Raw genomic sequence first — 15,399 nt, forward strand, 5'->3', positions numbered from 1 at the left:
ACGTACTTTGTAAGGGCTGCTGCAGTACATACTAAAAGTAACAAGAAAAAGTATGCGATTTGGAACGCAGCCCAATTGTCTATCTATACGTTCAGATATTTATGCTTTTCTTTACCCTCTTCCTTCATCTCTCTCTATCTTCCCGTTGCTAGGCGGAGGTGTGCGCGGGAACGGTTGCCGAGGTGATTCAGTCGGTGGTGAACGGAGCAGATGGCTGCGTCTTCTGCTTTGGACACTCCAAGCTGGGTAACTCTCACACACACACATGCACGCAGACTACAAAATCAGAGCATGTGTGGCTCGTGAGTCATCTATACTGTGTGTGTGTGTGTGTGTGTGTGTGTGTGTGTGCGTGTGCGTGTGTGTGTGTGTGTGTGTGACCGTCAGTGTGTCAGTCTTTCATTTGGCTGTCTTTCCGCTGGCTCTCATCTATCAGAGAGAGAAAGAAGAGGATTAGTGTCTGCTGAAGCTGAAAGCATTCTCAGTCTGCTCTGTCTGTGTTTCTGTCTTCTTTTCTCCCTCTCTCTAATCCTTCTGAAGCTGGTTTTTAGAGAAGCTGTCTTAAAAAGGGTCAGGACCCCTCACTGTACACTGTTACATGCCTGGACCCACACACATGCACTGGCACAAACAAAGACCCTCCACACACACACACCCTTGGTCAGCCCCTGTTGTTTTTATCCGTGTACATGTAAGCAGCATCACCCTTCTTAGCTTGTGATCTTCATACAGCCAGTTGGAGTTTCTAAGTCCCCTTGAACTGCTGGCAGAGGACGAAAGCAGAGAATCTAAATGCTGCAGTTCAGCAGGGAGCATTTGTGTGTTAATGGCTGAGCCATTTGCTGGAACAAACAGTGATGAATTTCTATGTAAAAACCAACATGCAAACTGTGTTTCCTTGTTGTGCTGCTGGGACTTTATCCCTCGCCAAATCTGTTGTAAAAGTAAACTAATTTATGAATTAGTTATGAAGTAGTACAGTGGCGGACTCAGGCTGTCCGAGGGGCAGAAAAAATAAAAAGGGCACCAGCTTCACGTGGTGGGGAACCAGCGTGCAGCAAGTTTTCTAGCATGTAGGGCAGCCTATATTGCACTGCATTGCGTTTTCTCCACTGGAAGGGCACTCTGAAGAGCACTTTATCATGTTTTCTCCACTGGAAGGGCACTCTAGAGGCAACTTTATCATGTTATCTCCACTGGAGGGGCACTCTGGAGGGCACTTTATCATGTTTTCTCCACTGGAAGGGCATTCTGGAGGGCACTTTATCATGTTTTTTCCACTGGAAGGACACCCTAAAGGGCACTTAATCATTATTTTTTCTACTGGAGGGCACCCTAGAGGACAGTTTATCATGTTTTCTACACTGGAAGGACCCCTAGAGGGCACTTATATCGCATTTTCTTCCTTTTGGTATTTAGTATTTACAACTTGGGTCTTATTTTTGTCATTTTTGTAGTCATTACCATCAGTTTAGATACCACCTCAGTTTTGCCTCCAAATAAAGTGTTTTATTCTAAACCACTTAATTTGAAGGTAAAACTGAAAGTGAAGGGAAATCAAAGTATAGTTGTACTGCAATACCAAATGCAGCCACTTTACGCCAAAATCACCTCACAGCCCAGCGCTGTTCCTAGGGGCATGGTACGATCTAATAAAAAGGCATTATACACACTAACAACAAGCCCTCATTGCACAGGAAAAGTGTGCACAACACGGCAAGCATGGTAAGTCAAAGTTTAACTAGGAATAATAAAGGAAAGATGGCCACATAATACCCAAGTTGTAATAAATAGGCATTCTGCTTTAAATCAGGCTTTATGTTTCTTTACGTCCTCACACAAAGGGCCTGTGTACTGTAGGACAGATCAAACAAACAGATGCACATAATATCATATAATCACCACAGCTCTCCCAAGACACTAACCCAGCATGACGTACACGTCAGACAGCCTGTCGAGATCATTGTTGTGCATCTCACCATGTTTACATGTTTTCATTCAGCTTTCAAATATTGACACATGGGAATGACTGTCTCATGATTCATGATGGTGATTCATAGTGTATAATATGACTGTGAGTGGAACCAATATGCTTCAACACGCCCCCTAAACAGACCTCTTATTGTCAGTGTTACATTGTGTTGAATGATAACTGAATTTTCTGGCTTTAATATCGCAAGTGCTTTTATATGATCCATCAAAGACAGTTTGCTCTTTCAATCAATTTTACTGTGATATTAATGCTGCGGAGCGGCTCTGACATTGCTTGTTCCCGTTTAAACGGCTGCTGCCGTGGCAGCAGATGAGATAATTCTTCGTGATATAGCTCACCTAAGGCCATGGATCTTAATGAGGCTGCATTATAACGGCATTACCTTTTGCCTAATTAAAATGAGGGAAAGTAACACAACGAGCATTTATCTTCGGCCCTTGGCTGTAGACTCATATGGGTGTGCACACAATGTACACACATGCACACTTTCACAAAGAGTAACCAGGTTTTCATTGAATAGGGAAATGATACTGAAATAAATGGATGAAATTCAGGAATGTAATTGAATCCTCCGGCTTTGAGTCGTGTCTGATGGATTATGGTATCGGTTATGGGATTATTGGCTTTGGATGGATCATCTTTTAGTAATGATGAGTGTGTGTTTGTGTGTGTGTGTGTGTGTGTGTGTGTGCGTGTGTCTGTCTGTGTATGTCTTTGAACTGATGACACAGCGCTGCCTTTTTCTCTCAGATGTTCTCACCCTGTTCACTTTCTCTCTCATCAGGAGCTCTGTTTGATGAGACCAGTTGCCGGGAATATACATATATTAATATATAATATAATATCAAGTACACAGACACGGACACACACACACACACACACTGCTTTATTGCCTGTAGCGTAGAGTCACTATATTGCAGTGTTGTGTTAATCAGTGCAGTAGTCAGCTGGCTGACCATATCTTGACAGCCTGTGGTAGTCAGAAATGGAAGGAAACACATATCCTCACGCAGATGTGTAATTTAAGACTCTCGCACACACACAGTCCTGAAAGGAGGGTTGTTCAAGTGCTCTGTGGTTCTGGTAGTGGTACTACATAATAGAGCCGTTTTGATTGAGGGAGTCAGATTTGTTAAATAAAAAGAAATCAACTGGTAAATCAGTTAAATCAAAGTCAATGAGCCAGTGTTGCTTTAAACAAGTTATTTTGATACAGCTGATTGCAGAATTTAATGCATTATTTAACATTTCTTTAACAGCAATTTGAGGTTTTATCTAGAAGAATCTCAGCATTGTGCTTTAAGGCAGGAGTTCTCACAATTTTTGGGGCCAGTGACCCCTTACAGGGCAGAACATTTTCCATGGACCGCTTCACACTGATTAAACATATGCTTACTACTATTTGTACACTTGGATGTCATTGGAACTATTTTTATTCTAAAACTTTTCAACCTAAATACTTCAGACTTGTTTCATAGTGATAAACAGAAACACACATTTCAATTTGAATCATGTTAATACCACTTATTATCTGACTGGTCAATCACGGCGTTCTACGATCTGTTATTGCTTTATACCAGACCGTTGCTATGTATAACAGAGCGTTGTTATGGCCGCAGTTCTGATGTCGGATTCGGGTGGACAATTTTTTGTGTCAAATTATTGATCTCTTAAGTAAGTAGCCGTGTAATAAGCGGTATAATGAACAGCTAGCAGGTCATTGTTGTGAAATAAACCCCTTCAGATGATGCATCGCCTTGTCGGGATTTTCACAACAGTGACCGGTTTGCTGTACATTATCCCTTACTTATATTCTTTTAAACAGAGGGTCATTTTATTAAAATTGCATTTGGACTCAACTTAACAGGATTTACTTTTCAAGTACTTTTCAAGTACTTAATCTTAAAAGCTTTCAGAAAATGAACAGTAGCAAGATTGGCATAATCCTACTAAATCCAGATGTTTAAACACCAGTCTAAATTAGAGTGAGCAACTGATTCATGACAGATTGATGTGCAACAATTATTTCTTTTCTATTGGCCCCAAGCTAACGTGGGTGGGAGTATATGGACACAATATGCTTGTTTTATTGCCGCAAATGGTCCCCATCTGTCGATATGCACTTTTTAATCATACAGCCCAATTTTATAATTCATAGCTAATTATTTCGCGGACCCCCTGGCAGAGTGCCACGGACCCCTGGGGGTCCCCGGACCTCACTTTGAGAATCACTGCTTTAGGGAACTTTAATGGTATAAACCATTTGTGACACTAAATACAACCCTTTTCGTTGAGCATGTTTACTATTTTCTCCACTAGATCTTTGAACATTTTTGTGACAAATCATGAAATGCATCTTTGATTTGACAGTAAGCCTAGACGCTCCAGGAAACATTTTGAGAGAACAATGTGAAATTACAGTGTAGCTGACAACCGCCCCTCCGTGCTCCATCTCTGAACAAATCTGAACTACCCTACATCACACAAGTCAGGCTTTTGATGTCCTCTGTTTCTGTGTAAATGTTTGTGTCGGTGTGATTGTTAGGTGTGACATATGGCTTTGTTTAGGTGTGTGTTTGATCTCCTGACAGCTAGAGCAGGTGTGCGTGTGCGGGGCGGGGATAATCACCATCTTGTGACTCAAAGGGACAGATCTGGAGGCTACGTGTGCACATGCATGTTCAGTCACTCAAACATTTCACACATCTATTCATACGAAGCACTTTCTTTCCCTGGCAGTCTTTTTTGATGATGTTCTTTTTGATTTATCTTTTTTCTGTTCACGCTTCACCTATTCTGTCTTTCCGTCTGTCTCTTCCAGGTAAATCCTACACCATGATTGGCCGTGATGACTCTCTCCAGACTCTGGGTATAATCCCCTGTGCCATCTCCTGGTTGTTTAAGCTCATCAATGAGAGGAAGGAGAAAACAGGAGCTCGCTTCTCTGTTCGCGTCTCTGCAGTCGAGGTCAGTGTCACTGGCGAGACCTCAATTTGAAAGATTCCTTTCAGAGTTAAACGGGTGCCATTACTGAGACAGAAAGGAGGCTACTAACAGTCTCTTTTCTAAGTGGTAGTGGCATCGTTTCTGACACCAGTTGCCTATAAGTGTAATATTAACTGTTTACTTGCCATCACAAGTAATGACTTCTCTCTGATAAGGTTTTAATAAAGGCCAGACTCTACCTTTAAAGCAGCAGTAGGTAGAAATGGAGCCAATATGATTAAAACAAATTATTTCTATAAAACGGTCACTATATCCTGACAGTAGTGCATGAGACAGGTAATCTGAAAACAATCATGTGCCTCAGTGTCCTCCGGTGCTCCTAATGGCTTCTGCAAGATTTTACAGACTGGAGGAAAACAACCAATCAGAGCCAAGCTAGAGTCTGCCGTCCCTGAGCAGCTGTCAATCATTCGTAAACTCCTAATCAAACGGTCAAACTAGGAGGCACTGATCAAATATGAATGAATATTCTGTTACTGTAATGACTATTTCTCTCCTCAAATGTTTTCAGAAACATCTTGTAGTGTACTGTTTAGCTGTAAAATGAGAAAGTTTGTGACCCGGCAGCCATGTTGAGATCAGTTGAGGAAATACCAAGCACCGCCCATCAGCCGGAGCACAGCCAATAGGAACGCTCCCTCTCTGAAATGACCTGTGATTGGCCAAAGTCTCCTGTCACTGGCCTGAAAACAGAGCCATGAGGAAGTACAGAAGTCTAGTTATCTCTCAGAACACTTGAATTACAATATGCTCAAAGGTTTTATGGAATTTTTGCCCAATGATGCCAAAAACTGCAGGTTTAAAAATGGTCTCGGTGGTGTGCGTGTGTGTGTGTGTAGGTTTGGGGAAAAGAGGAGAACCTTAAGGACCTGCTGTCTGAAGTAGCTACAGGCAGTTTACAGGATGGACAGTCACCTGGAGTCTACCTGTTTGAGGACCCCATCTGTGGCATGCAGGTACTGTGCAGACACACACAAATACACACATTTAAACACACTGCAGCTGATGGTAGTGTTTGATTATGTATTGTGGCTGCTGTAGATTAAATCCTGCGAGAGTGTGTATTGAACAGCCTCGGGCCTTGTATCAATATGCCTTACCATTGTTTTTTTAGCCTCAGGCAGTTCTCTGTTGTCCTAGCTACTGTGGGATGTGCACGCCTGCTCATGCATGCACTCACCTCGGAGCAGCAGATACAATATGATAGCTTTAGTATGCTATTACAGTCACTTTTCTTCCAGAATAAACCAGGCATCTTTCAAAACACTGGGTTCAGAAATAGCTGTTTTACATGAAATAGTGTTGCAGCTTCTGATCGGCTACATCAGAATCAAAGAAGAACAAGTGTAAAGACTTGATGACACAAACAAAAATGGAAGAATAACTAGTAAATATATATTTTTTATATTCAAGCTTTTTTTGAATTTACTGATTGCTAAACAATCCACTGTAATGAGCGTGATTCAGACGACAAAAGGCTACTTACGTGACCCCTAAATCTAATCACCATTATAATTATTGTTATCATCGTCATTCATTTTAAGGTATTATCTACATACTGTGGCAGGCTGATAGTGTGTGCATGTAGAAGAGCACCACAACCAACTGAGTGACAGAGGGTGAACTAATATGTGTGTGTGTGGCACTGCTGTTTTATGTTTATAGGATTATAGGGTGTGATACAAGAACATCTGTGTAATCCTTAACTAATCTAACATAATCTCATCAGTAATGATATCCTGCAGTACAACACACACACACACACTCTCCATCTCTCTTATTCACTTCTGCCTCCCTCTTTCTGTCGCCCATACCTGCAGACAAATTAGAAAAAGCTTTATTTGAATATATATCAATCAGCATTATCAGTGTTTGGTAAATCAAGCCTCAGCTAAGATTAAACAGTACCTTCCCTCTAGTCTGGCTCTTGGTCCTCCTTCATATTCACACAGTTTCTTTCCTCCCACCCATCCTCCAGCTCCAGAACCAGTCTGAACTGCGTGCTCCGACCCCGGAGAAGGCAGCCTGGTTTCTGGATGCAGCCATAGCAGCTCGCCACAGTAGCCAACGCCCCAACACCACCGAAGAAGAGCACAGGAACTCACACATGCTGTTTACGTTACACATATACCAGTATCGCATGGAAAAGACAGGCAAAGGAGGAAGTAAGTACTGTTTGTTCAAATGTCATTATTAACATTAACACACAACAACAAACTACTACTACACACTATTCATCACATCACACATTGCCTGCTGTGAGTCCTACATCTGATAATCATGTTAGAATAAAAGCAGCTGCAAACAGGCTGTTTACTATTGAAATATTGCTTCACCATGTGGAACACAAAGCGAGGAGTGAGTGTACACAACAATGATAGATAGATCAATGTATTTACCTAAAGTCACTGTGGATAAATAGGGAGACAGAGTTGTGCACATACATACTGTATGATCCTGATATACAGTAGATTCTTTGTTTAGATTGATTCATATATTCATATCACACATGCACTCATGTCTACATCAATAACTGTATGTGTGTTTGTCTGTATGTACGCATGTGTGTATGCCAAGGTTATAATAGTTTTTTAATTTTCAATTAGTTTCTATTTTATTTTAGTTTTGATTTTTTTCATTTCATTTTAGTCTAGTTTTAGTTTGCGTTTAGTAGTGTGTTTGCTAGTTTTAGTTTAATTTCAGTTTTTCAGAAAGGTTTAGTTTTTAGTTATTTAGTTTTACAGTAGTTTTAGTTTGTTTATGTTATAGCTAAGTATAATGTCTCAGAGGTATGTAGCTACATACACATACAAAGTACATGATTGGAGAATTGTGTAGGAATGGCCATAATGTTTAATCTTCACGCTTTAGTGTTCGATGTGAAGTGATTGTGACACATTGATATCTCCTGGAAGGTCAAGAACATTCAATTTCTGTGGTTCAATGTCACGAGAGTTGATGGAAATTCATGCCGTCTCCTTTTTTTCAGCAGCAGCAAAAAACTAAAAGTGAAATGAATTTACGTTTATTTTTATTTTATTTTCACTAGTTTTTTAACCAGATAATATTGTTTCAGTTTAGTTTTAGTTTTTATTCAGTTTACTAACAATATTTGTCACTGCTTATTTTCATTTTAGTTTCAGTTTTAGTTTACTATAATAACCCTGGTGTATACATGCAGGCACTGAGGATGTTTGAGGAAGACATAAACAAATAATGTGGGACCACAACATATCTTCAGCTATGTTTGCTTCACATAATTGCAATTTTTGATAATCTTAACCTTTAGAGAACTAGTTTTACCATTAGATTTCTACAGAATTTAGAAAAACTCAAGCTACAACCATCGGTCCTGTTGGTACACATTCTTATGATTAATTTAGGAGATTATCTATATTGAGGGGTACATTCAATCGTTGTACTCTCTAACTAACTGGTCTATACTCCTGAAAATACCAACACAGAAATTGTTTGTTTGTTTATGATATAGTTAACTAGTTCAATATCTTCCATCACAAATCAAGTCATCTCTTTATTGAGCACCTTTTAAAGGCTCATTAGGATTTTTTGTGGTAAACTTACAGAATGATCACTACATAAATACAAGACTGTTTTTCATATTAAATGTTGCCTCGACTTTATTCTATTACTTATCTTTTCACCCCCTCTCTTGTATCCGTACCCCTTACCATTTTCTCACTTTGCTAGTGTCAGGAGGTCGCAGTCGCCTCCACCTGCTGGACCTTGGCAGCTGTGATGTCAAAGTACTTGGAGGAGTAGGAGGAGGAGGAGGAGGAGGAGGAGGAGGAGGAGCTGGAAAAAGCAGGGACAACTCTTCACCCAGCTCGGCCCCTCTGTGCCTTTCTCTATCTGCCCTCGGCAACGTGATCCTGGCCCTGGTCAACGGGAGCAAGCACATCCCATACAAGTAAGGTGGTGGGTGTATGTGTGTGTGAGGAGAGGAGAGGAGAGGAGAGGAGAGAGGAGGAGAGGAGGGTGAAGGGTGTAATGAGGAGGAAAGCAGGATGTATTGGAGCTGGAGGAGAGGAAAGCAAATGAGAGATCTCTTAAGTTGCTCCAGGTTTCGGGGACTTAATGTTATAAACAACAACAGCTGCTGTTACATATTCATCATATTCACTTTGCTGGTTAACTGACTGGCAGTGAGAACAAGGAGAGAGAGGAGAGACGGAGAGATAACACCGACAGAGACTGCAGCCAGACATAAACAGTAGACTAATAAAATAAAATAAAATAAAATGAAACAGGAAAACAATCACAATTGCTGTAGTAACATTTAGTATGCCCAGTTAGTACACAGTATGCACAGTAACTATATGGACCGAACTGTGAGTGTCCTCATTTTACCTTATCATCCATTAATTCCTCTTTTCTTCCCTCCTTCCTTCTTCCTCCTCCACTCTCCTTAAGGGCTTTGCAGCTCTGTGCTTCTCGCTGGGTTAATTTAATCACCAGCTTTCGCATTTACATTGCAAAACAACCTGCTACCTAACACTGAAGCTGCAAGCAAAGCTGAGCTGAGTCTGGTTTGGCACTGGTGACTCAGGCTGTTGTCGGATTGTCAGGGGATTTGGACTGGTTTAGCAATGTATGCAGTGTTACTGCCACTTCTCTAGAAGCAAGGATCATCAACATAACGGTCGCCACAGAGTCACAAGTCACTGAGCGAAGGCCATGGAGCACAAGCCAACGTGGATATCAGTGGAGAAGGGTGGAGTGTGTCACTACAGTCAGGAAGATATATGAGACTACCTAATAGCTATTGAATAAAACATTTGGCTGGTGGTGTTTTTGAGCTCAATTATCTTCTTCTTTGGAATATAAGAGAAAGATGGGTCAGTGTCATCATACAGTACAAGGATTTGAAGGTAGCTAGCATTTGGACTAATCTAAACAGCACTAGAGAAACAAGACCAGAGTCTACAGCAATACTAGCAGCTCTGTGAGGCCGTACAAGTAGGCTTTGAGCTAAATTTAAACATGTTAGCAATGACACTGTTAAGCAGGTAAGGCAGCAGATAATATACATTGTTAACCATCTGAGTTTAGCATGCTAAAAGGATCTAATTAGCACTAAATACAAAGTAGGTACAGCTGGGGCTGATGGGAATGTCATTCATTTTGTAGGTATAGAGTACTGCAGGGATGACATATTTTTGTATACCAACCAGGAAGTTAGCATCACCCTGGTTCCTTCAACAAAAAGCCAATGGGATCTTTCCATTGGGTTTTAGATTATTGCAGAAATTAAGCTCTGTGGCAAATAAACGTTTATGATACTTACACGTTTTGATCAACAAGATAATCTCCACAAATGAACACCACTTTTATGATTTTTGAAGTGTAAATGCGATCGGCAGAAGTAAAAAGCTAACGTTTGGCTATAGACAAACTACATCACGGTCTCATGAACGCGAGTATACACAACGAGGCTGTAAAGGCGGACGAGCCAGCGTGCTGATGCTTTGTAGTCTCATTTAGCCACTTGTTAGCAAGCATCTTTTTAAGACATGTAAAAGCTTCAAAATTCACGAGTGGGATATTTACTGACTGTATTTTATATCGAGGAACAAAACGTTGAAATATCTTATGCTTGCGTTAAGCACAGACCTTATTTCAGCATCTAACTAAAAACTCATTAAAAAGACCCATTGACTTCCTGACAAGGGAACCGGAAGTGCTAAAATGCTAACTCATTTCAGAGTTTTAGGACTACTTCCTGCACCACTCTATTTGGTCTTAAAGCAAAGTATTCAACAATGTGAAATTTTGAGGATCATAGGTTTTTACAATTCATCCTATGGGGACCATGAATGTCCAAAATGTACCAACATTTTTGCCACATCATCTTGTAGATGTTGAGATATTTCACTGTATAAGTCAAAATGTTAAACAGCTGGTGGTGCTAAAGAGGAAAAGTATCTTTTTCATCAATGTCATGAGGATTAACCCTCAGGGCATCATGGATATCTGTACCAAATTTCATGGCAATCCATCCAATAGTTGTTGAGAAATTTCACTAGAATTAAAAAATGTCAACCCCATGGTGGTGTTAGTGGAAAAGTCAGGGGATCACCAAAGTCATACTGTAGGTTTAATCATCTGGGATCATGAACGCCATTTGATAGTTGTTGAGATATATCTGGACCAAAGAGATGGACCAAATGACCAACTGACTAACCGTATGACAGTTACAGTCTTTCCTGGGATGTGACAATATTGGAAGCAAAACCAAAATGTGTTAAAATCCAGTTTTTGAGTCCAATAATTCTGCTCCATTCATTTCATCACAGTTAAAGCCTGTCTCCCGGTGTTTCATTACTTTTGGGAGAGCGTCCCGTCCTGTTCTTATAATCCGAGTCCTGTTCCAGTACTGTTGCTAGGTAACCAGTGATTTTATGCCAGTTGATCAGTAGACATTGTCGTGTGTTTGTAGCTTCCCAGTTCATGAAAAAAAAAAGGGGCAGACAGTTGTCTGTTACCACAAAATCAACGCTTTGGCTCTCTCCCAGACATGAATCCAAGCATCTCAGCGTGATGCCAGACAGACAGACAACATTTCAGCCACAACATGGAGATTTAAAGGCTCTTCTCACATTCAGTAAACATCACCCTTTCCCATCAGGGACGCTCTACAGCTCCTTGTCCAAGAAATCAGACCACTTCCATCTGGTTTGCTGTATCTCTCTCTTGGCAAACTCATACAGCTCCCTAAATATATCCACTGACACCCCCACTCCTACACTGTCTGGAGTTTGTCATACAAGACACTACAGGGACACAGTCAAGCACTCCAATATCCCGTTGGACCGTTGCAATTGTTAGCAATAGAAGCATAGAAATTCAAGCGCACTCCAGGAAAGTCTCTCTTAATTTATAAACTCAGTCATACATAAGTACAAATCTGCTTCTTAAGGTCCTAATATTATCTTGTAATAATGGTCGATTTAGATGCTGCTTTCATGATAGGATAGTTTTAATCATAGAGAGCATCATGTAGTCTTCCCTGGAAAAAAAAAAAACGGTAATAAATCTAGCACAGGCTGGGAGGTAAGATCTAATCCAAAGTCCCCAGCACTTGAATTAACATGCAAATGAATACTTCATGAGTCATGAATTTACCTACTTTAATCTCAGAGAGAGATCTAGAGATAGAGATAGACCGAGGCAGGAGAGAGAGAAGGGTTTGTTGAAGCCTGAGGCAGCAAACAGAGAAAGAGAGGAGAGGAGTGAAGCATCGATGAGGAAGAAGAGGTCAAGATAGGAGTGTACAGTATACGTAACGTGTGTGTATGTATCTGTGTGCATGTGAATGTACACATACGTGTGTGTGAGACATGCCTGCAGGCTGTATTTTTAGGAAAGGGGGACAGCAGCGTGAGGTAGTGGGCCACAGAGGAGCTTTACTCACTGTCAGCCTGCAGGCCTCACACACACATGAACACACACACCCACACACACACAAAAGGCTATGAATGATTGCAGTAGCCCACCCAGGAGAAAGTCTTTTCTTAAACACACAGCCTACTTTTATTCTCCCATCTGCTGGCATAATCTCTCAGGGAGATAGATCATCTCCCAATATTAGACTACATAATATCCAGAGTGCTTCTTTTAAGACTGTGTTAGCTTTCACCTGAAATACAAACCTTTAAGCAGCACTGATCAATAAACATAATCAACAATTACCTTTTGAATCTTTCAGCTGCATCGATATGAACATGTTAGTCTAGTGTTGTGTCATTATTACGTAGACTGAAGCCAAGACGAGTTATTAATAATCTTTTGTCAAATGTCATATGTGTGTGGGTGCCTGTTGGAGAATCGACCAGTTTCGTCACATGTTTGAGTGACTGCGTGCGTTCCCAACGTGTCTTTCGTGCTCACATCTCGGTGTATGTGTGTTACCAGGGACAGCAAGCTGACCATGTTGCTAAGGGAGTCGCTAGGCAACATGAACTGCCGGACCACCATGATTGCTCACATCTCTGCCTCACCCAGAGATTTCTCGGAAACCCTTTCCACCATCCAGATTGCTTCCCGCGTCCTCCGCATGAAAAAGAAGAAAACTAAAGTCACAGTGGTGAGTTTGAATCTCATAAAACTAAAACTTTAGGTACATTAAGTTCAAGGTAAAGACAACTACAGTCACTGTCAAGATGCTTAAAACAGATGAACATTTAAGTGTTGTTAATTAATGACATCCTGATCATAATCTAGACATTGCACTGCATAATGTTTTATTTCCGGAGTTCATGTGCATTTTGTCACCTCCTCTCCCTTTCCATCATGACACCTTCACTTCTCACGCTCACTTATTTCAAAATTGTTCAGCTGAAGAAAAAGGTTGTGAGGGCTCCAGAGCTCTAAAGACACAAATAAAACTGAAGTCAGTAGATATCGTAAAATGGCAGTTTGTGATAGAGATAGGAATGAATTAAATTAAAGTTCTTATCTTACTTGGCGCAAGATGCATTACCAGGATCTGTGTGGATGTCATCCTTTTCTCTCTCTTCTCCATCTTTCCCGTCTCTCTCTGGTGTGAACTGTCAATTAAAGGCAAAAAAAGAAACATGCTCTGCGAATCTAAAAAGGGAATATTTTCTCTCTCACCACCTACTCCGTGTCTGTCTCCATCCCTCCTCAGCAATACACGTCCAGCTCCTCTGGAGGAGAGAGCTCCTGCGAGGAGGGTCGCATGCGTCGTCCGACCCATCTGCGGCCTTTCCATCACCGCGGTGACACCGACTCTGACCTCCCGTTGCTGCGACTGTCCAGTGACCCTGACGAATATTCGAGCAGCGAGCAGTCATGTGACACGGTGATCTACGTGGGCCCGAATGGGGCTGCGGTGTCGGATAGAGAGCTGACAGACAATGAGGGGCCGCCAGAATTTGTACCGATTATTCCCGCTTTGCTTCGAGGTAAAACGTCAGAGCAGCATCAAACACAAAGTCAGGCAGCAGGAGCCCAGAGCAAGGTAATTTAACTATATTTACATTTAGAGTTCACACAATCAGCAGTAATCTTACAAATATTTGTTGCAGAGAAACACTTATGTCTTCATGTTTTCTGCTCCAACAGGTTCAGTCTCAACCAGAGGACCAACCCAGTGGCCCCTCTCAGCCTCAGCCCTCTCAGTCACTGCTGGGGCAGCCGTTGGCTCCCGTCCCAGAGGAAGGAGCCGAGTGCCTGAAATGCAACACCTTCGCTGAGCTGCAGGAGAGACTGGGCTGCATCGATGGCAGCGAGGAGGTGAGAAGAGATTTCTGTCCTTTTTTTGCTATGATTACAATAAAAACTAAATATACCAGAGAAGAGAAGGAGATGCTGTATTGACGTTTGACAGGTTGCTTGACAAGCTGAACACCATCTATTTAAATGGAAAAAAGGGTTTTGTTTGTATCTACTTAATATTTTCTGCATGTGTCTGCATACCCTTTTGCTTGCTTTCACAGCTTGTGTTTGTGGTGGCAATTTTCCATCCTTTTCAATAAGCATATGCTGCCAATTGTGTTACAAAATAATGCATTTGAAAAGGCATTACCTTATTGTTAATATATTTTGTACAAGACCCCATTATTTGCATGACTCTAATGCAGGTTTTTATGTTTTATTCTCATCCACCACCACTGAAGTTGTCTTGGATAACAGTGTGCTCTTAATTTGAAATAAAGGTGACATAAATGGAGAGAAGTTCCTTTGTGAACAATCAAATCAAAGCATTTATGCTTTTCGTCCATCCTGCCTCATTGTTCAGGTGTCAAAGTTCCCCTTTGAAGAGGTTCCAGCGAGCAAACAAGGAGCCAAACAAGAACCATGTCCATCTTCAGCTGTCCCATCCTCACCTCCTTCTGCACCTGGCTCTCCTGCAGTGTTGGATACAGAAACCAAAACAGGTTAATTCATTCATTACATATACTCTATATACATGTTTTATTACAGCGTCTTTGTGACCAAAAACTGTCTTTGAAGGCTTCTGTAAACTAGCCAAGTCCCATTTTACAGTTCTTGTAAGCTTTGGTCATTCAGAAAACATTGCTCTGTCCAACATCCCACAGGCTCTCCATGTGCTGTAGGAGGTGCAGTGCAGTTCTCCTCCTCCTCCTCAGCAGCAGCAGCCTCCAGGAGGAGGACCAATGACCAGCAGCTGCAGGAGATCAAGGAGGTGGTGGAAGAGGCCGAGCTGGCCCACACGATGATCCACAACCTGGCTCAGAGTTCTGGTTCCCCCATAGTTACTAGTGCCAGGAGCGTTACAGGAAGCAGCAGCATCACCTCTAACCCGCTGCTTAGGACTAAGAGCTCCCTGCATGACAGGTGAGGACAGGTGGAGCTATGTATGAATTGTGTGAGTTTTATTTTCCGTGCATGTGACG

At 41.5% G+C, this 15,399-nt stretch overlaps 1 protein-coding gene across 1 annotated transcript in view; it reads left to right on the forward strand.

Moving 5' to 3' along the window:
- The window catches only part of kif26ba (kinesin family member 26Ba), a 105,258-nt gene that overhangs the window by 73,911 nt on the left and 15,948 nt on the right, over nt 1–15,399 (forward strand). Inside the window, exons 7-16 of the mRNA XM_037751182.1 lie at nt 153–246; nt 4,815–4,960; nt 5,839–5,955; nt 6,978–7,164; nt 8,708–8,927; nt 12,932–13,103; nt 13,668–14,000; nt 14,105–14,275; nt 14,781–14,919; nt 15,082–15,340. Of these exons, the coding sequence (XP_037607110.1) occupies nt 153–246; nt 4,815–4,960; nt 5,839–5,955; nt 6,978–7,164; nt 8,708–8,927; nt 12,932–13,103; nt 13,668–14,000; nt 14,105–14,275; nt 14,781–14,919; nt 15,082–15,340 (1,838 nt within the window). The remainder of the gene's footprint in view (nt 1–152; nt 247–4,814; nt 4,961–5,838; nt 5,956–6,977; nt 7,165–8,707; nt 8,928–12,931; nt 13,104–13,667; nt 14,001–14,104; nt 14,276–14,780; nt 14,920–15,081; nt 15,341–15,399) is intronic.

This window comes from Sebastes umbrosus, chromosome 2 (genome assembly GCF_015220745.1).
Source record: "Sebastes umbrosus isolate fSebUmb1 chromosome 2, fSebUmb1.pri, whole genome shotgun sequence".
Classification (NCBI taxonomy): domain Eukaryota; kingdom Metazoa; phylum Chordata; class Actinopteri; order Perciformes; family Sebastidae; genus Sebastes; species Sebastes umbrosus.